General features: G+C 41.9%; 1 protein-coding gene across 3 annotated transcripts in view; it reads right to left on the bottom strand.

The window, feature by feature from the left end:
- The window catches only part of eloal (elongin A, like), a 120,508-nt gene that overhangs the window by 37,587 nt on the left and 55,794 nt on the right, over positions 1 to 27,127 (bottom strand). For all 3 annotated transcript variants that reach the window (XM_043679526.2, XM_043679536.2, XM_087978425.1), the window contains exons 3-5: positions 26,488 to 26,600; positions 22,476 to 23,418; positions 472 to 577 (exon numbers count right to left, since the gene is read on the bottom strand). In XM_043679526.2, coding sequence (XP_043535461.2) covers positions 472 to 577; positions 22,476 to 23,418; positions 26,488 to 26,600 — 1,162 coding nt within the window. The remainder of the gene's footprint in view (positions 1 to 471; positions 578 to 22,475; positions 23,419 to 26,487; positions 26,601 to 27,127) is intronic.

Genomic DNA, 27,127 nt, shown 5'->3' with positions numbered 1-27,127 from the left:
CTTTGAAATAGAATTCTACAGATGTAATGACCCTTGGAGGAAAATGTTTCCCTTTTAAAAAGATGAGGTCTCTTAAAAATATGGAGGCAGCACAGTGGCTCAGTGGTTAGCACTGCTGCCTCACAGCACCTGGTTTCCTCCCACAGTCCAAAGAAGTGCAGGTTAGGTGAATTGGCCATGCTAAATTGCCCATAGTGTTAGGGGAATGGGTCTGGGTGGGTTACTCTTCGGAGGGTCGGTGTGGACTTGTTGGGCTGAAGGGCCAGTTCCCACACTGTAGGGAATCTAATCTAATCTTAAATTCTGTCTCTTAGTTCTGAGCTCAAATTCTAATGCATGCAGGCCCAACCTATCCAACTTTATCTTCCAATTATTTTGTCAAGACAAGTGAGAGATGCTGGAAAGATTACCAGAAAATAAGAGCGACAGATAAAGGAAAAGTACCGATTAAAATATTCATGATTCACTTACATTTCTTGATAGGAGATGTAGGTGGGCTATCAGAAGGCATATCAGCGACATCTGGTAGGAATTTAGGCAACGGGATATCTAACAGAGTATTTATATCAATCTTCCCCTGCAGAACAGGAAAAAAGCCAAGTATTTTAAAATCGAACTGGGTTTTTCTTTTATTGTTGAAACTTTATTGCTGGAACAGCACAGCAGGTCAGGCAGCATCCAGGGAACAGGAGATTCGACGTTTCGGGCACAGGCCCTTCCTGAAGAAGGGCCTGTGCCCGAAACGTCGAATCTCCTGTTCCCTGGATGCTGCCTGACCTGCTGTGCTGTTCCAGCAATAAAGTTTCAACTTTGATCTCCAGCATCTGCAGACCTCACTTTCTCCTTTTTCTTTTATTGGCAAAACAATGCAACTTCTCATAAATAAAACTAAAAGACAGAGTGCACAGAACATTTCTACTGCTTCCAAGCCCATCATTATCTAAAACCCAGCATGCAGCCAATCAGTGCAGAGAAAATGACAGGCGCATATAGTCAATTCCACAATACTATTGTAGCAAAGTGAGGGGGAAATACAAATCAAGATGACAATAGCTTGTGATCTTATGGAATGTTAGTGAACATTGTGTTTCTAGCAATTAAATTACATGATTCTGAAGTCCAAACGAAATTCAAGAAACTCTAACATCCTGGTCAATCAGTCCATTTTGTTTGCTGCTAGTTCTTCAACCACTGTTGCAAACTTTAATTCCACTTCCCTGCCCTTTGTTTTTTGGAAATTGCTCAACTAGTTTCCATTTAAAATATACTATCATCTATGATTCAATTGTCTCTGAAAATTCCACCTGCTAATTAATTCCTGTACAGAAAACCACAGTGCTTCCTCTCATTGTGTTTTCCCTCCTAGCATTTCCCCTCACATTCAATTATACTCCTACTCCGGATGTGCAATCCTTCTACATTCCTTCTCACTGTTTACTATGACAGATAATTTTGACTTAATCTTTTAGGTTTCACTATCACTCTTTAGAACCTATAGTCAGACCAGTTCTGGGACAGGGGCTCGGGTGCAGTTCCAGCCTTGGGATTCCAGTCTGCGTGGAGTTTGAACATTCTCCCCTTGTTTGCGTGGGTTTCCACCAAGTGCTCCCGTTTCCTCCCATAGTCTGAAGATGTGAAAGTCAGGTGGATTAGCCATGCTAAATGCAGGGTAACGAAGATTCTGGATGGGTTACTGTTTGAAGGGTTGGTGCAGACCAATGGGCCGAATAGCCTCTTTCTGTAGTGATTCTAATGATTTGCTTAAATCAAAACAAAATGAATGTTGCCACAGATCCCTCAAATTCGATGGCCCATACATTGTAATTCCAAACACTCATCCTACTATTTGCCTCCTAAAGGTTTCTCTACTCACATACTTACATTCACTCATACTACCATGTTATAATTTCCCGCACTTGCCGCTAATGTGATACCTTATTAAATGATTTATTTGAGTTATATATGTAACTTGTGCCTTTTCCAGCGTTCAATGATTTCTCCTTCAAAAAGGAAATAGAATTATAGCCAGCCATAGAGATGTACAGCACGGAAACTGACACTTCAGAGGGTTCGATCCCTCCCTCAGGCGACTGTGTGAAGTTTGCACATTCTCCATTTAAGCAATGTAGGTCAGTAAGCTCAGGGTCAACTGGTGAATGGGATAATAATGATGATCATAACAGCAGAGGAATAACTTTCTCCTCCTTTCTTGTGGGCGGCACGGTGGCACAGTGGTTAGCACTGCTGCCTCACAGCGCCAGAGACCCAGGTTCAATTCCCGCCTCAGGCGACTGACTGTGTGGAGTTTGCACGTTCTCCCCGTGTCTGCGTGGGTTTCCTCCGGGTGCTCTGGTTTCCTCCCACAGTCCAAAGACGTGCAGGTCAGGTGAATTGGCCATGCTAAATTGTCCATAGTGTTAGGTAAGGGGTAAATGTAGGGGAGGGGTCTGGGTGGGTTGTGCTTCGGCGGGTCGGTGTGGACTTGTTGGGCCGAAGGGCCTGTTTCCACACTGTAAAGTAATCTATAAGTAATCTATAATCTACAAGTTGCCTATTCCGACCAGATATCCTAAACTAACCCAGTCCCATTGGTCAACATTTGGCCCATATCCCTCTAAACCCTTCCATTCATCTATCTATTCTGATGCCTTTTAAATGTTGTAATTGTACCAGCCTCCACTACTTCCTCTAGCAGGTCATCCCATACAGGCATCACCCTCTAGATGAAGAAGTTTCCCTTTAGGAACCGTTTAAATCTTTCGCGTCCAGTTTGGACTCCCCCACCGGGGAAGGGCTTTGTCTAGTCACCCTATCTGTGCCCCTCATGATTTTATAAACCTCGAAAAGGTCACCCCCTCAGCCTATGACACTCCAGGGAAAACATCCCCAGCCCATTCTGCCTCTCCATATAGCCCAAACCCTCAAACCCTGGCGACATTTTTGAAAGGGTTCAGAAAGATTTTACAAGTTTCACAACATCCTTCCAAAGCAGGGAGACCAGAATTGCATACAGTATTCCAAAAGTGGCATAACCAATGTCCTGTACACCCGCATGACCTCCCAACTCCTATACTCAATGCTCTGACCAATAAAGGAAAGCATACCAAATGCCTTCTTCATGATCCGATCTACCTGTGACTCCACATAAGGAACTAAGAACCAGCAATCCAATGTCTCTTTGTTCAGCAACACACTCCAGGACCTTAGCATTAAGTGTATAAGTCCTGCCCTGATTTGCCTTTCCAAATTGCAGCACCTCACATTTATCCAAATTAAACTCCATCTGCCGCTCCTCAGCCCACTAGCCCATCTGATCAAGATCCCATTGTAATCTGAGGTAACCTTCTTTGCTGTCCACTAGACGACCAATTGTGCTGCCATCTGCAAACTACTGACCATACCAGCTATGTTCACATCCAAGTAAATTATATAAATGATAACAGTGGACCCAACACCGATCCTTGTGGCACACCATTTGTCACACGCCTCCAATCCAAAACTGAACTCTCCACCACCACCCTCGGTCTCCTAACTTCATGCCAATTGGGTGTCTAAATGGCTAGCTCTCCCTATGTTTCTTGTGATTGAACCTTGCTAATCAGCCTACCTGTGGAACTTTCTCAAACCCCTTGCTGAATTCCACATGGACAATGTCTACTGCTCTACCTTCATCACATCTTAAAAATAACTCAATCAAGTTATTGAGACATGATTTTCCACACACACAACCATTTTAATTATACGTCGTTCTGGTGTAACATGCGTTTCGTCAACGCAAATTGACTATAACATGATTGACAAATTATGGATACTGTTTGGATAACATGAACTTTCTACTAAACAGGTGTAGCATTCTTCCACAGCATGATTTTCAATAGCGAAAGGTTGCAGAGGAACACAAATGTCGCGTTACAGCAGAACATCCTGTATCCCTAATTAGTCTTTGCCTTTCCAAATGCATGTCTCTCAGAATCCCCTCCAACAACCTATCCACCACTGACGTCAGGATCACCGCTCTACAATTCCCTGGTTTTTCCTTATCACCTTTCTTAAATATTGGCACCATGTTAACCAACCTCTAGTCTTCTGACACGTCACCCATGGTTCTCAGTGGTACAAATATCTCAGCAAGGGCCCACTTCCCACCTTCCCAAGAGGTTCTGGGGTATGCCGATCAGGTCCTGGGGATTTATCCACTTTTAAGACGTCTAACACCATCACCTCTGTAATAATTTTAAGATATCATTATTTATTTCTCCAAATTCTCCAACTTCCATATCCTTCTCCAAAATTAACACTGACATGAAATACCCATCTCCTATGGGTTCCACAGATAGGTGGCTTTGTTGAACTTTAAGGGGCCCTATTCGCTCCCTAGTTGCTATTTTGTATCTGTAGAAATTGATTGGACTCTCCTGAACCCTATTTGCCAAAAATATCTCAAGTCCCCGTTCTGCCTTCCTGATTTCTATCTGGAGTATACTCTCTCATACTCCTCAGGGGATTCGCTCATTCCATGCTGTCTATACCCGACATATGCCTCCCTTTTCTTCAGAGCCTCAAATCTCTCTAGTTATCCAATATTCCCTTCATCTACCAGCCTTGCCCTTAGCACCAACAGGAACACACTGTCTCTGGACTTTTGTTCACTCATTTTTGAAGGCCTCCCACTTTCCATCCATCCCTTTTCCTGCAATAGCTGCCCCCAATCAACTTTTGAATGTTCTTGTTTAAAAGGTTAATGACTTGGATACAAGGTTCTATAGCCAAATTTTCAGTCAACATAAAAATACACGGGATTGTAAATTGCAATGAGGAAATAAGAACCTTACAATGGATATAAGTTAGGACAATGCGCCAAATGTGGACAAGTGCAAGATCATTAAACTAATGGGACAAAAATGGATGAAAAGGAGTTACGATTTGACAATTTTAATGTGTCAAAAGTGTTAATCGATTACAATAATAAAACTTTGACCACATCCTGGCATACAACTGAAACTTGAGTGAGAAATTGAACAATTGAACCATAATCTGGGAAACGTGACATCATCTTAACAATGACAATGCATGGTTTTTAAATAATGCATTCTTTCAATTCAGCATTCTGTATTTTAATTTACAGGACATATCTATCGGTTAAATGTTTATGTACAATACTGAACATTCAACGACTTGTACTCTTTCTTTTGATGAGGTTCTTTGGTTTTTTGTTTGTTACCTTAAACAGAGTTTTATTGAACAGACCAGCCATTTCTGGATGAAGCATTGTAAAAAAGATTTCAAAAATGAGGAGTCTCAGGAGTTTGAATCATGGTGTGAGCTATATCTGAGACTTTATGATGAAAGAGAGCAGAATTTAAAAATATTGACATAAAGCATTAGCTCTGTACATGCTAACAAGCCCAAAGGTTAGTGTGAACTTAACGTACTTTTAAGATGGAACCATGAAACCATTATATTGGTGATTTATTATAATGTTAGAAAATTATCAAATTGCATCAACAGATTTGTATTTGCAGGTACATTCTTTTTTGTTCAAAAAGCTTACAATCTGTTGGCAGTCAATCCATGTGGCATTTTAACTTTGGAAATAGAATCAGCCTGACTCAAAGTTGGGATACAGACAGACAGTCTCTAACCTGACATCTTTAATACATTGCCTGAGCCGAGATGTCACTTTTTTGATATTCTGATAAAACCTTAAGTTGTCTCAAGACTGTGACTTGAAAGAAGTTCTGGGATGTACCTATTAAATCAATCGAAACCTGCATCCCCATTCTAAGTGACTAAAGTCTGTACAGCAATCTAGGTTTGTTCAATACATGGCATCAGTGGATGACAGAATTTATAGTAATAGATAAAAGTGTGTCCTATGATCCTGCACTATTAGTTACCTGATGAAGGAGCAGCACTCCAAAAGCTTGTACTTTCAAATAAACCTGATAAACTGGAACCTGATGTTGTGGGATTTTTTTAAACTAATAAAGACTTCAAGATTCAACACTCAGGGAAAATGCATTACAGGTAGATAAAAAGAAAAACTTGCAGTCATGTCCATCCCAAAGCATTTTACAGTGAACAAAGTACAAAATAAAGCCATATTAAAAACATTGAGTTTGAACATTATGCTCAAACCTGAGAATAATCAAATTTGTACAAGTCAAAGATTAGTTCCCATTTAATATACTGCATGCAGCTTGGGTGCCATGTTTTAACATGAATACAAAAGCCACTTAGAATGCACAACATAAATTCAGCAGGATAATACCCAGGGATAGATTATAATTGACTACAAGCAAGACTCAAAGTACTTGAACTTTTTCTATCAATCAGAGTAGAGAAGACCCAGAAGAGATTTAAAAGATTTTAAAACTTCTAAATCTTTCAACTAATTAGGAAGATTATTTTGGTTGTAGAGTTGAGGGGTGGCATGTAACTCAGTGGGTAGCTCTGCTGCCTCAGTGCCAGGGACCTGGCTGATGCCAGCCTTGGGCGACTGTGTGGACTTTGCAAGTTCTCCTTGTGTCCATGTGGGTTTCCAGAGTGCTCTCATTTCCTCCCACATTGCAAAGATGTGCAGGTTAGGTGAATTGGCCATGATAAAATGTATGGTTACAGGGATAGTGGTGAGTCTAGATGGGATGCTCATTGGCCTTTATCTGATTCATAGAGTTTTGTTACAATTGGGGGCAATTAATTGTAAATTGCTAGTGTGCAACTGTCATTTGCTTGGAATCATAGCAGCTACAAAAACAAAAACTAATTGTAGCTGAAACTATTGCATAACCTAATTCGCCCTGAAGTGGTGGCAATGAGCCATCTTGTTGAACTGTTGCAGTCTTTTCAGGGCCTACCAATTTGAATAAATTTTTATCATCGAGTCTCATGCTGATCAACACTAAGGCCTGCTTTAATCTTTAGCTTAAAAAGGAACTTCGTGAAGCAACTGGGTTTTTGATAACAATCCACTAACTTCACGGTCACTTTTTCAATTATTAAATTGGATGGGCTTCTCATTTTCAGGTTTCAGCAAACTAGAATCAAACTCTTAAACTGCATGATGGCAGCTGAAAACAGCATTAGGTGAAGTGTATTTCATGTGGAACAAATACTTTCAAAACACAGCTGGCACAACAGGTAGAGGTTACTATAGTTCACCTGGGACCTAACTTCAAAGACAATGATGTTTATCACTGACGAGGTCTGAACTGATGTTCAATACATCTTTGTTTGCATATGCTTTATCGTGCTTGAATATTGAGAAATACACAATATGAATAATTTTTTGGAAGTCCAGACCTTCCACTAAGATAAATGCCTCATAAATCAGGTCCCTAGTCTTCTTTGCACTGAGATAAATGCGGTCTATGGCTGTTGACATATTGGTTGGGCTTTTCAAAATAAACTTTATTTAAGAGTTTATTTGCAATGGGCCAAGTCTTAAAGCTCATCAGTTTGTTATTTTATTGTTAAGAGGTGCATCTTCATTCATCAAGACTGTTTCCCCCAACCTTTTCAAACATTGCTGGCCTCTATCCCTACTCCTTGCTAAAAAGCAAAGAACAGTACAACACAATAACCCACATAGACCAGGCCGACAGAGTCAGAGATGTACAACACAGAAACAGACCCTCCGGTCCAACTCATCCATGCCAACTAGATATCCTAACCTAATCTAGTCCCCATTTGCGAGCACTTGGCCCATATCCCTCTAACCCATGGCTCTCAGTCCTCAGCACATTCATATACCCATCTAGATGCCTTTTAAATGTTGTAATTGTACCAGCCTCCACCACTTCCTCTGGCAGCTCATTCACAAACACCATCTTCTACATGCAAAAGTTTCCCCTTACATCCCTTTTAAAATCTTGCCCCCCCCCCCACCCTAAATCTATGCCCTCTAATTCTGAATGCCCCAACCCGAGGGAAAAACCTTGTTTATTTACCCTATCCATGCCCCTCATGATTTTGTTAACCTCTATAAGGTCACCCCTCAGCCTCACACGCTCCAGGGAAAACAGCCCCAGCCTATTCAACCTCTCCACATAGCTCAAATCCTCCAACCCTGGCAACATCCTTGTAAATCTTTACTGAACCCTTTCAAGTTTCACAACATCCTTCTGTTAGGAGGAAGACCAGAATTACAAACCATATTCCAAAACTGGCCTAACCAATGTCCTACACAGCCACAACATGACCTCCAACTCCTATACTCGATGCTCTGTTCAATAAAGGAAAGCACACCTAACAGCTTCTTCGCTATCCTATCTACCTGCAACTCTGCTTTCAAAGAATTATGAACTTGCACTCCAAGGTCTTTTTGTTCAGCAAAACTCCCCAGGACCTCGCCATTAAGTGTATAAGTCCTGCTCTGATTTGCCTTTCCAAAATACAGCACCTCGCATTTATCCAAATTAAACTCTGTCTGCCACTTCTCAGCTCATTGGCCCATCTGATCAAGATCCTGTTATACTCGGAGGTAACCTTCTTCACTGTCCAGTATACCTCCAATTTTGGTGTTACCTGCAAACTTATTAACTATACTTCCCATGTTCAAATCCACATAATTTATATAAGTGACAAAATGCAGTGAACCGATCCTAGTGACACATGATACCTTACTAAAATAAAAACCTTATCCCTCTATTCCCTACCTAGTCATATATCTTTCAAGATGCCTCTTAAATGTTGCAATTGCATCCACCTCCATCAACTGCTCTGGCAGCTCATTCCAGATGCTTTTCACTGTTATGAAGTTGAAGGGGTGTACAGTACCTTTAAGAGAGAGTGAATGCTATTCTGAACTGAGAGACTACAAGCACCTGTGATATGATGAGATGGCATTCCCAGAGTGTACTGGGAAATTGAAAATATGTAACATATGGCTGTAAAATGAATACCTGAGTTGATTGCTGTTTTGACAATAGTTCAAATTTAACTAGTTTACATTATGCCCCAGGATATTAAAACCCAATTGAATTTGAATTTATTGTTTCGTCAACAATGAGACAATCTGATGTTGGGGATATAAAAACACAGGCATTTTGAAAACTGCCATTGAAAGAGGTTCAAGAAATTAGGAAACACTATCAAAAGGTCCCTTTTTACATGAAACATATTCGCAGTAAAATGAAAGATGACGACCCAGGGAGATCTCCAGCCAGAAGAGAAAGATACCAGAGATGACAGCTGCTGTGTGGTTTTGAAATTAAGTTGATGTAATTTTAATGTGTCTTATTGGAACAAGATGTTGTTATAGAGCTGGAGGCAGGTATAAGCAATTAAGAGAAAGGGGGCTTAGAGTTGTGAATAGTTGTTGTTTAATGTTCACTTTTAGAGCTAAAGAACAAATTGATATTTTTTTCATTAAATAGTGGAATTTGGGAGTTCTCTGTCACTCATATTTTAACAGATGATGAGGCGCGGTGTGCTTTTCTGGGTGTTTGGTTTAATTAACTGAAGGGTTCACCACGGTGTTGTAACAACCACCCTCAGTGTAAAAAATTTGACTCTTGCATCTCCTTTAAACACACCCCCTTTTACCTTAAACTAAGTCCCCTAATAATTGACATTTTTACCTTGGGGGAAAAAAAAAAGACTGTGACTATCCATTCTGTCCATGCCTTTCAAGTTTGTAAACTTCTATCAAATTGCCCCTTATGTTTCAACATGCAAGTGAAAACAAATCAAGTTTGCCCAATTCCTCCTCAATCTTCATAACCTCTAAACCAGTCAGCATCCTGGTAAACATCTACCATCTACAGAGCCTCCATATTTTTCTGGTAGTTTGGTGGCCAGGACTGTATATACTATTGCCAATGTTGTCTAAATCAAGTTTTATACAGATGCATCATGACTTGCCAATTTTTGTACCGTATGCCCCGACCAATGAAGGGAAGCATGCCATATGCCCTCTTGATCACTTTATCCACAAGTGCTGGCTCTTACGGGGAACTGTGGATCTATATGTTGATGCTACGAAGGTTCTGCCATTTACCGTATTCTTCCCTCCTCTATTACATCTTTCAAAATGCATCACTACTCATTGCCCGGACTAAACTTCATCTGCCATTTCATAGAAAACTAGAAGATAGAAAAGTACAGCACAGAACAGGCCCTTTGGCCCACGATATTGTGCCGAGATTTAATCCTAATGTAAAATATAGTAACTTAACCTATGCACCCCTCAACTCACTGCTATCCATGTGCATGTCCAGCAGTCGCTTAAATATCCCCAGTGACTCTGCTTCCACCACCACAGCTGGCAATGCATTCCACGCATTCACAACTCTCTGCGTAAAGAACCTACTTCTGACGTCTCCTTTATACCTTCCTCCTAATATCTTCAAACTATGACTTCTCGTACCAGTTCATCCTGCCCTAGGGGAAAGTCTCTGGCTATTGACTATTCTACTCATTATTTTGTACACCTCAATCAGGTCTCCTCTTTTCCTTCTCCTCTCCAGAGAGAAAAGTCCAAGCTTATTCAACTTTTCTTCACAAGGCAAGCCCTCCAGTCCAGGCAGCATCCTGGTAAACCTTCTTTGCACTCTCTCCAAAGCCTCTGTATCTTTCCTATAGTTGGGCAATCAGAACTGTACACAATATTCCAAGTGTGGTCTCACCAGGGACTTGTAGAGCTGCAGCAAAACCTCGTGGCTCTTAAACTCGATCTCCCTGGAAATGAAAGCCAAAACACCATATGCTTTCTGAACAACCCTATCCACTTGGGTGTCAACTTTGAGGGATGTACTTGCACACCCAGATCCCTCTGTTCCTCCACACTGCTAAGAATCCGGTCTTTAATCCTATATTCAGCATTCGAGTTTGACCTTCCAAAATGCATCACTTCGCATTTATCCAGGTTGAACTCCATCTGCCATTTCTCAGCCCAACTCTGCATCCGGTTTATATCATGCTGCAGCCTGCAGTAGCCCTCTATACTATCGACGACACCTCCAACCTTTGTGTCATCGCAAATTTACTAACCCTTCCCTCAACCTGCTCATCCAAGTCCTTTGTAGTTTTTATAAAGAGCAGAGGCCCAAGAACAGAGCCCTGCGGGACCCCATTCAACACTGACCTCCAGGCAGAATACTTTCCATCTACTCTCTGCCTGTCAGCCAGCCAATTCTGAATCCAGATAGCCAAATCTCCCTGTATCCCATACTTCCTGACTTTATGAATGAGCCTACCATGGGAACCCTATCAAATGCCTTGCTGAAGTCCATATACACCACATCTACTGCTTGACCATTATCGACCTGTCTTGACACCTCCTCAAAGAACTCTAAGATTTGTGAGGCATGACCTGCCCCTCACAAAGCCATGCTGACTGCCTTTAATTACACTATGCTTTGCCACATAGTCATTAATCCTATCCCTCAGAATTCTTTCCAAAAAAACTTTGCTGACCACAGACGCAAGACTGACAAGAAATGTGTCTCTGCGCAAGTCTCCAGCCTAGCTTCATATCCTGCTATATCGTTTGGTAATCCTCGTCACTAACTACAGCTCTCCCAACCTTCTGGACATCTCCAAACTTACTAATCAGGACATGTACGTTCTCTTACAAATCATTGCATATACTATAAAGAGGCCCCAGCACTGCTCCCTGCGGATAACTGTGGGCACAGATCTCCATGCAGAAAATCACCTTTCCCCCTACTACTCTCTGCCTTCTATGACTAAGCCAATCTGCATCCATTTCACCAACTCACCATGGATCAAATGCAACTTCACCTTCTTTATCAGCCTGCCATTAAGGACCATGTCAAAGGCCTTGCTCAAGTTCATACTAACATATCTCACAACCCTACCCTCAATATTCAATACAATCAAGTGTTCTATACATAGGATGCCAATACTAATAAGTGCATAGTTTTCCAAATTTGACTAAATCCTATCCATTGTAATTTTCTCCAATAATTTCTCTACCACTTACGTAAGGCTTGTCAGCTTGAAATTTCCTGGATTGCATGTCTTAAAAGGAACATCATTGACTATTCGCCAGTCCTCTGGCATCTCTCCTGTGACTAAAGAGGATATAAAAATTCCGTACAAGGCTCCAGCAGTTTTCTCACATGGATACATTTCGGGACTTGAACACCTTAATGCTTTCTGAAGCAGTCAACACCACCTTTTCTTATACTGATATGCCCTAGAATATCAACATACCCCTCCTGAGACTCCCTTTCCACCATGTCCTTTTCCTTTGTGAATGTCGATGCAAAGTACCTCACTCACTTCTTCCTGCTCCATGCACAAATTCCTTCCTTCGTCCTAGAGTGAACCTACTTGTTCTCAGAGCTACCATCTAGCTCCTTTTGGAAGTATAAAACACCTTGGGTTTTCCTTCATGCTACTTGCCAAACACATTTATTGGTCCCATTTTGCCGTTAAAAGATTCCTATATGCCAGATGTGCATTTACCCTCAGACAGCCATCTAAATCTACGTTCCCTAGTTTCTACCTAATATTGTCATACTTAGCCTTCTCCCCGAGGGAAATGCTCCCAGGGAGGAACAGGACAGCTCCCACAACCCTGCAAGGGTGCAACAGTTTGCCCACACCATGAAGATGCAGGAGCTCGCTCAATGATCAGACCCTGGGTGAACAGACAATGGACAATGTGTAAGCTATCATGCATTTCAAATGGGGTTTAAAATCACAAGTATTAGCACGTGTAGCGTTAAAGCCATTATGCAATGCGTTTCTGCATTGCTTTACCTGGCTATGGCCACAGTGGACCTCCTGTTTCTGCAGGAATATGCAATACCGTACCTCAGCATCTACAGAAAATGGTCAAGCTTATGGTCCCACAGGCCTTCAGTTTGATTCTATCACAACTTCACCATCTCCAAGCTTAAGGAGTTGGCGGGAATGCACCTCCTTGCAGATGTTATGGACAGAAACACTTCCTTGAGACTATTTAACATTTACACACCAGTATTAAATAGTGTGTGGCTGGCCATCCTGCAACAATTCCCACTGCTGCTGGCAATGTCTTGGTCTGTCTTCCTGACTGGAAACCTGAACTGCATCTTTGATGCAAATGGAAGATCTGGTGAGGTGACACCAAATCGGATGTCACTTCTAAATTCCTGATGGAAGTGGTAAAAGTTGCTAAGCTGCACGACAGCTTCAGCACACCTGTAGATGGAACACAACATAGATATGCGTGGTGGTGGCCAGATGGGTCTACTTGCTCAAGGATAGACTTCCTGTGTCTGACATCAAAGATGGTGTTCTTCTCTGCCCATTGCCTCCTGCTGGCCAACTGTCTCCTACACTATGATCAGTGGGCCAGCAAAGGAACGTGGAAGCTATATTTGAAACTGTTGACCCCAGAACACATTGAGGTGCTCCAAAGGGAGTACACACATTGGAAAACCAATGAAAACCCTGGGTCTTCAGAAGGCAAGAAACAAGAAAGATGTGAGCCTGAGAGGGGTGACTATTCCAGGCAGTGGAGGTCTGCAGGTCAAAATTTCAGGGGGGGGGGGGGGGGGAAATGGGGTGCAGGTGGAAAGAATGCACCCAATATCACCCTCATCCTGAGTGTGGCTTCATCAAACTGTGCAAACACCCTCAGTATGTCAACACCAACTGTCATTACATACTGAGATTCTACCTGTCCCCCACGTCGCAAAGGATGGGACTGGCCTCGGCTCCAAATAGTTAGACCATTCCATACCACCAGTCCTTCATGGAGAAATTTATAGAGGAAAAACCCTTTGACCACAACTCCATCAGGAAGCAGTAAGCACATAGTGTCCTCAATACCCTATGAGAAAAGGAGAGGGTGGATCCTGTTGGGTTGTTCCCTGCGCAGCCATTTGGTAGAATGCCTCATCGCCAGAACTTTCCAACAAGCACCGAGCCATCACTTGCCTGGTTGTGAGAAGGGCACTACTTGTGAGATCCTTCATGTATGCCCAGAATCTGTTCTACCATACACTGCCCTCAAACCAGTTACAAGGGAGTAGAGACTGTCACACATCTCCTTCTGGAATGTGCCTTTACAAAGGAAGACTGGGGAGAGATGCAGTGGTTTGTGTTGAGGTTCATTCCAAGCAGCTCCATGACAGAGCTCTGCACTCTATGATCTGTTCCCCAAGATGAACACAGAAAAATAGCAACTGCATCTGGACAATCATCGATGAAAAATATAAGGAATTGAACTCGACAGAGTGTCGCAGACTGGCGCATTCCAAAAAGGTCCAGGACTACGTGCTCAGGGACATAATAAAGCTTGGGGCAGCTGCTGACAAGGGACAGTGGGGAAAGACCACTGAAGGTATTTCTGCCAAAACACGGTGGTTCAGTGGTTAGCACTGCTGCCTCACAGCACCAGGGACCCGGGTTCAATTCCCAATTTGCACATTCTCCCAGTGTCTGTGTGGGTTTCCTCTGGGTACTCTGGTTTCCTCCCATTGTCCAAAGATGTGGTTAGGTGAATTGGTTATGCTAAATTGCCTGTAGTGTTAGGTGCATTAGTCAAGTGTAAATATAGGGGAATGGTTCTGGTTGGGTTGCTGTTCGGAGGGTCGGTGTGGACTAGTTGAGCCAAAGGCCTATTTCCACACTGTATGGAATCTATGGAAACAATAGGAGTCCGTTCAGTTATCAGATCCTCTCACTGCCTCAGATGTAAGTAAATATAGTCTCGTATATGTAAGAAATACCTTGGATTTTTTTGTATTTGCAGAGAATACCAAATTCCAATCTTGTTATTCGTATGCAAGACTGAATGCTTCAGTGACTGTATGTATATAAAGATCTGTATCAATAATGCATATTTTTGCAATATAAAAAAAAACTTTCCCTTGAGGACTACTCTTGTCTTCAGGCAGAAGTAACTTAAAATTTACAAAATTATGGTCACTGTTCCTGAAATGCTTCCTCACTGAAACTTCAATCACCTGGCCAGGATGACTCCCCAATACCACGTTGAGCATGGCCTCGTTCCAAGTTCAAGTGTTTACATGTTGTTTCAAAACAACGTCATGGATGCACCTAACAATTCCCACACCCATCAAAACCCCTGGCATTAACAGAGTCCAAGTCAATATGGAAGGAGTTAAAATCATCCACCATTATTTTTTTTTTCCATATTTTTCCATAATCTGACTGTTTCATGTCTGTTCCTCTATCTCCTGCTGGCTGTTGGGAGGCCTGTAGTACAATCCCACCAAAGTGATGGCCTTCCAAGATGACCTTCCTCAGGACAGCTGTGATACTCTCCCTTATCAACAATGCAATCCCCCCACGTCATTTACATCCCTCTCTATCTCACTCGGAACGTCTAAATACAGGAATGTTAAGCTGCCAGTCATTGCCTTCTCTCAACCAAGTCTCTGTAATAGTTGCATCATAGCTATGTGTACCAATCCAAAGTTCATCTACCCTACCTGCCATTCTCCTCATTAAAACAAATACAACCTTGTCATGTTCAATAAGCTCTCCAATCTCTTCTTCCTCTGAGCTTTACTGGCCTTAGGTGTCTAACTCCCTGTCAGTTGTTTCACATGCAGACTATTGCTCTGGTTCCCAGCCCTCTGCCACACCAGTTTAAACAGAGTGACACTAGCAAACTTCCCTTCCAGGATATAGGTGCCCTTCCATTTTGTCAGTGCGAACTGGCTATAATGTGACTGATGAACTGTGGATGTTACTTGGATAACAAACCTTCTACTGAATAGGTACAGCGATTTTCTATAGCGTGATTTTCGATAGCAGTTTCCCATAGCGCATGTTTGCAGAGGAACACAACTATCGCATTATAGCGAAACAACCTGAATTTCACTGACTGACACATACACACGAAGTAATCCTGAGATTAAAACTCTGGCAGTCCTGCTTTACAACTTCCTCCCAACTCCTTTTTCAACATCTCATCTCTCTTTCTGCCTATATGGACCAGAGTCTCTTGCTGCTCAGCCTCCCCCTTCACAATATCCTCTGCCCACACAGTGCCAAGGTTAAGGATGTCTCTAAGGAGGTAACACACCATCCTGGAGTCTTGCTCATGGCTAAAGAAACACCCATGCCCTGACTATGAAGTGCCCTATATGTAGCTCTCACATACAGCAGAGGGTGGAAGTGTATGTCAGTGAGTCAGTCATGGCACCAATGATCTGATTGCTGCTGCCCTCCTTGACAGTCCACCCCCTCCCCCCCCCCTGCAAATCATTATCCAAAATGGTATGCCTGTTTGGGGGAGGGGGGGAAAGAGAGATGGTGGGGTGGGGATTGCCACAGGGGACCCCTACCCTGCCTGCCCTCGTTTATTCAACTTCCTGGTGGGCACCCAATTCTTCTGCCTGTGTAGCCCTTAATAGTGGTAGGACCACATGCTAAACATGCTATTCATGACAATCTCCGCCTCATTGATTCTCCATAGTGAGTCCATCCACAGATCCAGACTCTCCATACAGCAAATCAGTAGCTGCAACGGAATATAATTCCTGAATACAGGTTGTTCTGCTATAAATGGGAGACTGATTAGCAAGGTTAGATCTCATGGAATACAGGGAGAACTAGCCATTTGGATACAGAACTGGCTCAAAAGTAGAAGACAGAGGGTAGTGGTGGAGGGTTGTTTTTCAGACTGGAGGCCTGTGACCAATGGAGTGCCACAAGGATCAGTGCTGGGCCCTCTACTTTCTGTAATTTACATAAATGATTTGGATGCGAGCATAAGAGGTACAGTTAGTAAGTTTGCAGATGACACCAAAATTGGAGGTGTAGTGGACAGCGAAGAGGGTTACCTCAGATTACAACAGGATCTGGACCAGATGGGCCAATGGGCTGAGGTTTGGCAAATGGAGTTTAATTTAGATAAATGCAAGGTGCTGCATTTTGGGAAAGCAAATCTTAGCAGGACTTATACACTTAATGGTAAGGTCCTAGGGAGTCTTGCTGAACAAAGAGACCTTGGAGTGAAGGTTCATAGCTCCTTGAAAGTGGAGTCGCAGGTAGATAGGATAGAGAAGGTGGTGTTTGGTATGCTTTCCTTTATTGGTCAGATTACTGAGTACAGGAGTTGGCTAGTTCTCCCTGTATTCCATGAGATCTAACCTTGCTAATCAGTCTCCCATTTATAGCAGAACAACCTGTATTCTAACCTTGCTAATCAGTCTCCCATGGGGAACCTTGTCGAACGCCTTACTGAAGTCCATATAGATCACATTTACTGCTCTGCCCTCAGCAATCTTCTTTGTTACTTCTTCTAAATACTCAATCAAGTTTGAGACATGATTTCCCATGCACAAAGCCATGATGACTATCCCAAATCAGTCCTTGCCTTTCCAAATACATGTACACCCTGTCCCTCAGCATTCCCTCCAACAACTTGCCCACCGCCGAGGTCAGGCACACTAGTCTATGGTTCCATGGCTTGTCCTTACCACCCTTCTTAAACAGTGGCACCACGTTAGCCAACCTCCGGTTCTCCGGCACCTCACCTGTGACTATTGATGATACAAATATCTCAGCTAGAGGCCCAGCAATCACTTCTCTAGCTTCCCACAGAGTTCTCGGGTACACCTGATCAGGTCCTGGGAATTTATTCACTTTTAACCGTTTCAAGATATCCAGCACTTCCTCTTCTGTAACCTGGACATTTTGAAAGATGTCACCATCTATTTCCCTACAGTCTATATCTTCCATATCCTTTTCCACAGTAAATACTGATGCAAAATATTCATTTAGTATCTCCCCCATTTTCTGTGGCTCCACACAAAAGCCGCCTTGCTGATCTTTGAGGGGCCCTATTCTCTCCCTACTTACCCTTTTGTCCTTAATATATGTAAAAACCCTTTGGATTCTCCTTAATTCTATTTGCCAAAGCTATCTCATGTCTCCATTTTGCCCTCCTGATTTCTCTCGCGTATACTCCTACTTCCTTTATACTCTAAGGATTCACTCGATCTATCCTGTCTATACCTGACATATGCTTCCTTCTTTTTCTTAACCAAACCCTCAATTTATTTAGTCATCCAGCATTCCATATACCTACCAGCTTTCCCTTTCACCCTGACAGGAATATACTTTCTCTGGATTCCTGTTATCTCATTTCTGAAGGCTTCCCATTTTCCAGCCGTCCCTTTATCTGCGAACATCTGCCTCCAATCAGCTTTCGAAAGTTCTTGCCTAATACCGTCAAAATTGGCCATTCTCCAATTTAGAACTTCAACTTTTAGATCTGGTCTATCCTTTTCCATCACTATTTTAAAACAAATAGAACTATGGTCGCTGGCCCCAAAGTGCTCCCCCACTGACACCTCAGTCACCTGCCCTGCCTTATTTCCCAAGAGTAGGTCAAGTCTTGCACCTTCTCTCGTAGGTACATCCATATACTGAATCAGAAAATTGTCTTGTACATACTTAAGAAATTCCTCTCCATCTAAACGTTTAACACTATGGCAGTCCCAGTCGATGTTTGGAAAGTTAAAATCCGCTACCATAACTACCCTATTATTCTTACAGATAGCGGTGATCTCCTTACAAGTTTGTTTCTCAATTTCCCTCTGACTATTGGGGGGGGTCTATAATACAATCCCAATAAGGTGATCATCCCTTTCTTATTTCTCAGTTCCACCCAAATAACTTCCCTGGATGTATTTCCAGGAATATCCTCCCTCAGCACAGCTGTAATGCTATCCCTTATCAAAAATGCCACTCTCCCTCCTCTCTTGCCTCCCTTTCTATCCTTCCTGTAGCATTTGTATCCTGGAACATTAAGCTGCCAGTCCTGCCCATCTCTGAGCCATGTTTCCGTAATTGCTATGATATCCCAGTCCCATGTTCCTAACCATGCCGAGTTCATCTGCCTTCCCTGTTAGGCCCCTTGCATTGAAATAAGTGCAGTTTAATTTATTAGTCCTACCTTGTCCCTGCCTGCCCTGACTGTTTGACTCACTTCTGTTCTCAGCTGTACCCGTCTCAGATCGATCTCTTTCCTCACTATCTCCCTGGGTCCCACCACCCCCCCACCTTACTAGTTTAAATCCTCCCAAGCAGTTCTAGCAAATTTCCCTGCCAGTATATTAGTCCCCTTCCAATTTAGGTGCAATCCGTCCTTCTTGTACAGGTCACTTCTACCCCAAAAGAAATTCCAATGATCCAAAAATGTGAATCCTTCTCCCATATACCAGCTCCTCAGCCATGCATTCATCTACTCTATCCTCCTATTCCTGCCCTCACTAGCTCATAGCACTGGGCGTAATCCAGATATTACTACCCTTGAGGACCTCTTTTTAAATTTCTACCTAACTCTCTGTAATCTCCCTTCAGAGTCTCAACCTTTTCCCTTCCAATGTCGTCGGTTCCAATGTGGACAATGACCTCCTGCTGGCCCCTCTCCCCCGTGAGAACATTCTGCACCCTCTCAGACATCCTTGATCCTGGCACCAGGGAAACAACACACCATTCTGCTTTTTCTCTGCTGGCCACAAACGTCTGTCTGTACCTCAGACTATAGAATCCCCTACCACAATTGATCTCTTGGAAGCCGAAGTACCCCTTGTTGCATTAGAGCCAGTCTGAATACCAGAAACTTGGCTGTTTGTGCTACGTTCCCCTGAGAATCCATCACCCACTACATTTTCCAAAACAGCATACCTGTTTGAAATGGGTATACCCACAAAAGACTCCTGCCCTCGGTGCCGACCTCTCTCACCCTTCCTGGAGTTAACCCATCTACGTGACTGTATCTGAGACCTTCCCCCCTTCCCATAACTGCCATCCATCACATACTGTTGCAAATTCCTCATCGCTTCTGTCTGTCTCTCCAACCGATCCACTCTATCTGATAAGATTCGCATCCAACAGCATTTATGGCAGCTATAATCTGCAGTAACCCTTAAACTGTCTTTAAACTCCCACATCTCAAGAAGTAGATATCACTGCAAAGGCCACTTTTGCTCCTTCACAATCTACAGACCCAGAAAATAACATCGTCTTATTCCTCAATTTAACCTGGGGCCATGTTTGTAAATAGCTATGGCTTATATTTTAAGTTTAATCAAGAGACTTATCTCCAAAAAACATAAATCAAGAAAGAATCCACTATACTCACTACTGCAGCCTCTCTTGGACAGATTTAAAACAATTAACTTATCTGATTCTGTGCTGTGAACTTCTCCCGACAGTTCCTCCAAGATTAGTTGTAAACTTCACTGTTTGTTAATTTTCCCAGTTACACTCCGATGTCCAGCGATACACGAATTCAAACAGCAAAGGCGGTAACTGTGCAGGTTCTCTCTCTCTCTCTCTCCTGCACTGTCCTCACCATGTGCTTCCTTTGTCTGCTCTTCTCCCTTTTAATCTGCTGTTGTTTTGACTTTTTTTTCCAAAGTTCCAAAACAATGCAACAGCATATAAAACAGTAATTGCTGCTCCTGAATTTCGAGGAAATCACCTCCAACACCTAAAATACCTCAAAAAAAAAAGAGCAGCTCTTACAGCCAGAAATTTTTCCCATCCTCCATTTGTATAAAAGAGACCTAAGCAGCAACTTTTTCACGCAGAGGGTTGTACATGTATGGAATGAGCTGCCAGAGGAAGTGGTGGAGGCTGGTACAATTGCAACATTTAAGAGGCATTTGGATGGGTATATGAATAGGAAGGGTTTGGAGGGATATGGGCTGGGTGCTGGCAGGTGGGACTAGATTGGGTTGGGATATCTGGTCGGCATGGACGGGTTGGACCAAAGGGTCTGGTTCCAAACTGTACATCTCTATCACTCTAAATGCGCATTTCATTAACATGAATTGATTGTGATGCAATTGATGAATTGGGATCGCTGTTTTTAAAACACAAATTTTTAAAACATGAAGGCTATCATGCAATTCCATTGTCAATACTCGAAGTGTTGTTTCTAAAACAAGATTTCTCTGTAAACATGAGGTTGCACAAAATGCAAGCATCACGTTGTGGAGGAACTGACTGTACATGGTCACCACAGAGACTAGAAGTGTCCCTGATCACCCCCATGTTGCAGGAAGAGCATTGCAGGGGCCAGGTTCTCTGCCACTGTGAACCTTATCAAGTAAAATCAACTTTAATTACAGATAACAATCCAAGAGCCGATTGCACAACCTTACACACTAGTCACCAAATTCAATGATGCTAAAATTCTAATCACAGGCTTTCAGCTATTGAAAGCAGAGTTCTAAAGGCTGAAATCCAAAATATTATTCCATATATAATTAATTCAGAATGCTGCTAAACATCTTTGGCCCACTTCCAGCTATTGGCTTTCACCATGTCTCGTTACATTGAAAGCAACAAGGACACTTGTATAGCACAACTACAATACCAAAGCAAAACTTGACATTGAACCACGTAAGAGTAGATTGGGAATATGGGAAAAGCTTGACTAAGTACTTAGGCCACTTTTGGAATATTGCCTGCAATTCTGGTCTCTATTGGAAGGATGTTGTGAAACTTGAAAGGGTTCAGAAAAGATTTACTTGGATGTTGCCATGGTTGGAGGATTTGAGCTATAGGGAGAGGCTGAATAGGTTGAAGCTGTTTTCTCTGGAGCGTCAGAGGCTGAGGAGTGACCTTAGGGAGGTTTATAAAATCATGCCGGGCACGGTTAAGGTAAATAGACAAGATCTTTTCCCTGGGATGCAGAAGTCCAGACTAGAGGACATACATTTAGGGTGAGGTGGGGAGATTTAAAAGGAACCTAAGGGGCAACTTTTTCTCGCAGAGAGTGGTGCATATACGGAATAAGCTGCCAGAAGAAGTAGAGAAGGCTGGTACAATTACAGCATTTAAAAGGCATCTGGATGGGTATATGAACAGGAAGAATTGGGAGGGATATGGGCCAAGTCCTGGCAAATGGGACTAGATTAGTTTAGGATATCTGGTCAGCATGGACAAGTTGGACCAAAGGATGTGTTTCCAAGCTGTACATCTCTGACTCTAAGTAGTACATTCTTAAAGTATAAATATAAGAGGGGGATCTAGGGAACAATTCCAAAGGTTTGGGCTCATGTGGTTGACAGCATAACTATCAACAGTGGCATAATTAAAGTTCAGGAAAATCAAGAAGTTGGTTTCATTCCTCTGCACTGACTTCAAAACTTTTGATCTTAACTTTAAGTGCCACATGCCACTGGTTGGATTTTTTTTATCAGTCATAAAAGACAAAAAGGAGAGCACAGTACACTATGACTTGAGCAAAATATAAAATGCTATCAATATTTTGATTGCCAAAGAGTAACAAAGTTCAATTGAAACATTCACAATTGCACATTACCTTGGCTCATCAAATGCTGGCCTGCTACTTCTTAGTTAGCATCATCTCTGTATAATAGGTGGCCCAATCTAGAACTAGCATACCCCTATCTTCTAGACTTTCCAACTTAAATCCTTTAATCCTGCATCCTTCCTTCCTGCCATGCTGCTGCAAGATTGAAATTTGGTCTGACTTCCTGTTGTCTTTCAAAACATACCTTTTTATTTGATGTTTTAAGCCAAATGTCTTCCTCATTTTGATCCCTCCTGTCCATATTCTTCCTCTTTTTGCTTTCCTTACTGAGGTCTCCAATGCTCTCATTTTTTGTCGTACTGACCAATTTAGAATCCTTGACTTTTCCTGAACTAGATGAATTCTTATTCGTATGGGGTCTTTTTGCGTTCCGTTTCGGTTCCTCATAGTTTAAGTACGATTCAAAAGACATTGTTGGTTTTTCAAACTCTTCATTTTCAAATTCAGAAACATCTTCCACTTTGCAGACTTTGGTGCTCTTCTTAGTCATTCGTGACATGCCCTGCGATTTGTCAGACACTCGAATTTCTTTGTCCTTTGAAGAACTCTTCTGCACCTTGCTGGCTGATTTACCATGTTTAGTTATGCCCACAGCTTTGTTTAGTTGCTCTTGACCATTTTCTTGAGTGTCCTTTGCTGAATGAGGATTTTCCTGATTCACACTGGAGGATGTGAAAACAATTTCCAGTGAAGACTCCTTCTTGGATTGGTCTTCATTCGACTTTTTTTTCTGCCGGACATCAGTAGATTTCTTATCTTTTCTAGAGAAGTTACTTTGGACCTTATGTAAAGATTTTGATTTTTCATGTATCTGGAACTTAAGTGATTCTTGGTGATGGGTCAGATTGTTTTTAGATGCAACTTGACAACACTCTTTCCTATCCATCCTGAACAGTTGGCATTCATTGGTCTTTAACTGATCGGAATCGATCTTCAAACACTGGTTAAATGCAGACCACTCTCTCTTTTTTGGATTTCCTTCTTCACTCAAGAGCTTTGCAGACTTAATTGCATCAGTCGCATGCAAAATTTCCTCTTGTCTGGAAGGTCCAGGTGACTTGTTTGTATCTTTCTTCTCAAGGCTACTGTGCTCATTATTCTTCTTTTCATTTTGTTTACTGCGATCTCTAAAACAAAATGAACATTTCAATTAAATTCAGGAATCATTGGAGAGAGAAAAGAACCTCAATAAATATTTGTGCTCACAATACATTACCTTTACCATTGTTGGCACACAGCAAAAGGCCTTGAACATGTGCTGTGTATTCAAAATTATCATACAAGTAAAACAGTGGTTAGCACTGCTGCCTCACAGCGCCAGAGACCCGGGTTCAATTCCCGCCTCAGGCAACTGTGTGCGGAGTTTGCGCATTCTCCCAGTGTCTGCGTGGGTTTCCTCCCACAGTCCAAAAAAAATGTGCAGATTAGGTGAATTGGCCATGCTAAATTGCCCATAGTGTTAGGTGTAGAGGAATGGGTCTGGGTAACTTGCTCTTTGGAGGGTCGGTATGGACTTGTTGGGCCGAAGGGCCTGTTTCCACACTAAGTAATCTATAATCTATAAATCTTTGAATGCCATAGTTTGCAGACTATTTCTTTCAAGTTATTAGCTACTCTCTACCTTTTCCAAGGCCTCATATGAAGAGTGTAAGCAACTTGAATAAACTCATTTTCTCCTAAGATGCTTGTACTTACCAAGCATCTCCTCACATTCAATACCGGACTAGAGGGACAACTCTTCTGTTACATACATTCTCAGTAACAAAGTTAAAAAACACAATACCAGGTTAAAGTACAATTTTAATTTTGTACACCCCAGTCCAACAACAGTACCGCCAAATCATTCTCAGTAACAATAAGGTTGATCCCAGAATTGAGTGATGTATTAAGATACAATTCTTCCATCACAAATTTGTGTTCAAATTCAACTCAAATCTGTTAATTGTGCAAATAGCAAATTACATAAGATTTTGATTGGTTCACACCATTCCCTGTGAAAGAAATCTGCCTAAAGTTTAGTGGTGAATTAGCATTACTTAGAAGGATTCTGGATTAGTGGTGCTGGAAGAGCACAGCAATTCAGGCAGCATCCGAGGACAGGCAAAATCGACGTTTCGGGCAAAAGCCCTTCTTTTGCCCGAAACGTCGATTTTGCCTGTCCTCGGATGCTGCCTGAATTGCTGTGCTCTTCCAGCACCACTAATCCAGAATCTGGTTTCCAGCATCTGCAGTCATTGTTTTTACTTAGAAGGACGCAGGGAAAGATGGTGTAGGAAACAGAATATGAGAGCAGTGTGTGGTGGAGTTACACAATCAGTAGAAGGACCTGATCATACTTTGCTTATTTTGGCAGAGCTTTATGTTCAGAACACATGCCAAATGTAAATTTTCTTCTTTGTTGCTGTTAATCTTTTCCACCTTAAGGCAACAACTCATGTCTGGGTTTCAACTCCCCAGAAGTTGCTACCTTCTAGAATTGCACAGCTTAACACATTTTTTGGGCACGAGGCAATTGGTTTGATTTTGGAAACCATCAGAACTGAACTCAGTTACATTCTCAGTCAGCACGCTGATGAGGTAAACTTATTACAAAGACCTTTGGATAACTTTGAAAAGCAGGAACCTCAAGCAATATTTCCACTCCCTTAACTGAAGGATATTGAGGCCAATTTTCCATGTCCACCTAATATTCTTTTTAAGTTAACTTCAAATCATAGCAGTTTTCTGCCAGACAGCCAATTCAGTAAGATTCAAAATTTCCACTTGCTCTGCATATTTCATTGTCACATAATGTAAGTGCCACATTACTCCTTGAAATCACTCCTTGAATACATTATTTATTACAGAACTTTGAGTAGAATGAAATTGATACAAATCAGATGGGGGTGGTGGTTTGGAGAGGGGGAAGGAAAATAATTTACCCATTTCAAGTACTCCCCAACTCAAAAGTGACAAGTACATTCAATATTGCCCAAGACATGCCAAGAACAGTTTCTACTGTACATCATGCTTTACCATTCTCAAAATGTCCAGACTGTTCTAAACCACTAACTCAGTCCTGTATTTTGTACTATTTTACACTTATAATGCCATTCAAACTGGAAACTTAGAATATTAATAAAGAGGAATATGAACTAAACAATATTTAATACATACAGAACACCAAATGGCACATTTGATATTTAGATTTATTCAAACCCTGAGGGTGACTTTGTATCTGCCATACTTTGGGATCAACAAAATATCACCTGTTGGACATTCAACATACAGGCTTTCGTGTTCAGTTGTTACATTTGAAAATGACCTTAAATTTTTTAAAAAATATTTCATTCAAATTATCTGCTCTGCATTAGGGTGAAAAGGAACAATGTAAGTTAGAAAAAAGTGAAAAATCTTCCTCCTTTTTTACTATTCCTTCATTCTTTCAATTTGCATTAGGTGATTTAAAAATTGATCCAGCTCAAGACATTCTTTTGTAATTAAGAAAAGACATACAAGAACCAAGTCTTAGGAAACAAATAAATGGAAAATTGATTGGAAATCACATTTAAAAACATTGCTGAAATTTCTGATGCTTCACCGATAGAAGTCTTCCAGTGAAAATCCAGAGGCTTTACGCAGTATCAATTCAAATACCTCACCTTAACATGTGGGTATACATTCATGTCCAGGATTGGCACATGGCACCTGGAGAGAGTTTCAATGGAACCAGACTTAACCATGTGCCAGAAGTGGAGAGGGCTGCCTATGGACCACCTCATTTGTGGCAGAGCTATTGTCCTCTTGGGTCATATTACTGTAGCTGAGTTAAGGGTTGGAGAAATTTTAGAAAAGCTGAGGTCAATCCTCAAAAGCCATCAGTTATGCTAAAGCCTCCAGCAGTTTGAGCATATCCACAGACTTCCACCTCCAAACCTCCTTGCTACCTCCTCCTAGGATCAATGCACAGGGTCAGAATCTTGGCATAATTTGGCTTTGCCCACATTCCTAACTCATCACCAGCAGAACCTAAGTTTCACCCTCTGTGACAAGAGGCGTATCAGAGTTACAGTCAAATTTGTTTGTAGTCACGATACATTCACTTATGGGTGATTAATCCATGTGGCAGAAGCTGCCAATCTGGCAATGTCACTACAGCAAACAGAACTGTCATCTCAATTTCAAACCACAGCTACAAGTTGAAAGCAAACGCATACCTGGATGTTTCCTGAGGAATCAGTTTTTTCCACTGGCTTACCAACTCTTTGGCAAGGTCACCAACAGCATCATTTTTCCTGAATCCATTCACTGTTTTTCCTATTCCTGTTTCCTACAAAAGAAAAACTACTCTGATAAACTTAAAATTTCAACGAGAAGTGGTAAAAAAAAATCTCATTCATCAGGCATTGAGAACTTTAATGTAGACTTTTTCTCATTCCTAGAAACAGATTCTTAATTTGGACTTCTTTCATTCTGACATTTCAGTCATACTGTGCCTCACCTTATGGAGGTCAAACACCACAGTTAGATCCTAGAAAGCTTTTGGGCTTTTCACGTTCATGAGCAAAAAGCAAAGTTGTCAATGAAAGAAAGTTCCAGGTTGTTGAGAAAGAAATGTAAAATATGTCCACATAATACTGAGTAACATGCCTCAGGGTGCACGTCATCTGTGTGTTCAGGGTATCCTTGATTGGTAGGTGCAAATTGGTGGTTTTATTGTTGGCAGAAGTGGCTCCATCATGCCAACCTCCCTATTTATCTCTCAGCCCCCTTCCCCCTCCACATTTCTGATAAGGGCTTATACCCGAAACATTGACTCTCCTGCTCCTGCTGTGCTTTTCCAGCGCCACCCTTTTC

This window comes from Chiloscyllium plagiosum, unplaced genomic scaffold, assembly GCF_037043375.1.
Source record: "Chiloscyllium plagiosum isolate Xiang-an unplaced genomic scaffold, Cpla_swu_hap1 HiC_scaffold_3, whole genome shotgun sequence".
Taxonomy (NCBI): Eukaryota; Metazoa; Chordata; class Chondrichthyes; order Orectolobiformes; family Hemiscylliidae; genus Chiloscyllium; species Chiloscyllium plagiosum.
This window is presented reverse-complemented; position numbering and strand designations above follow the sequence as displayed.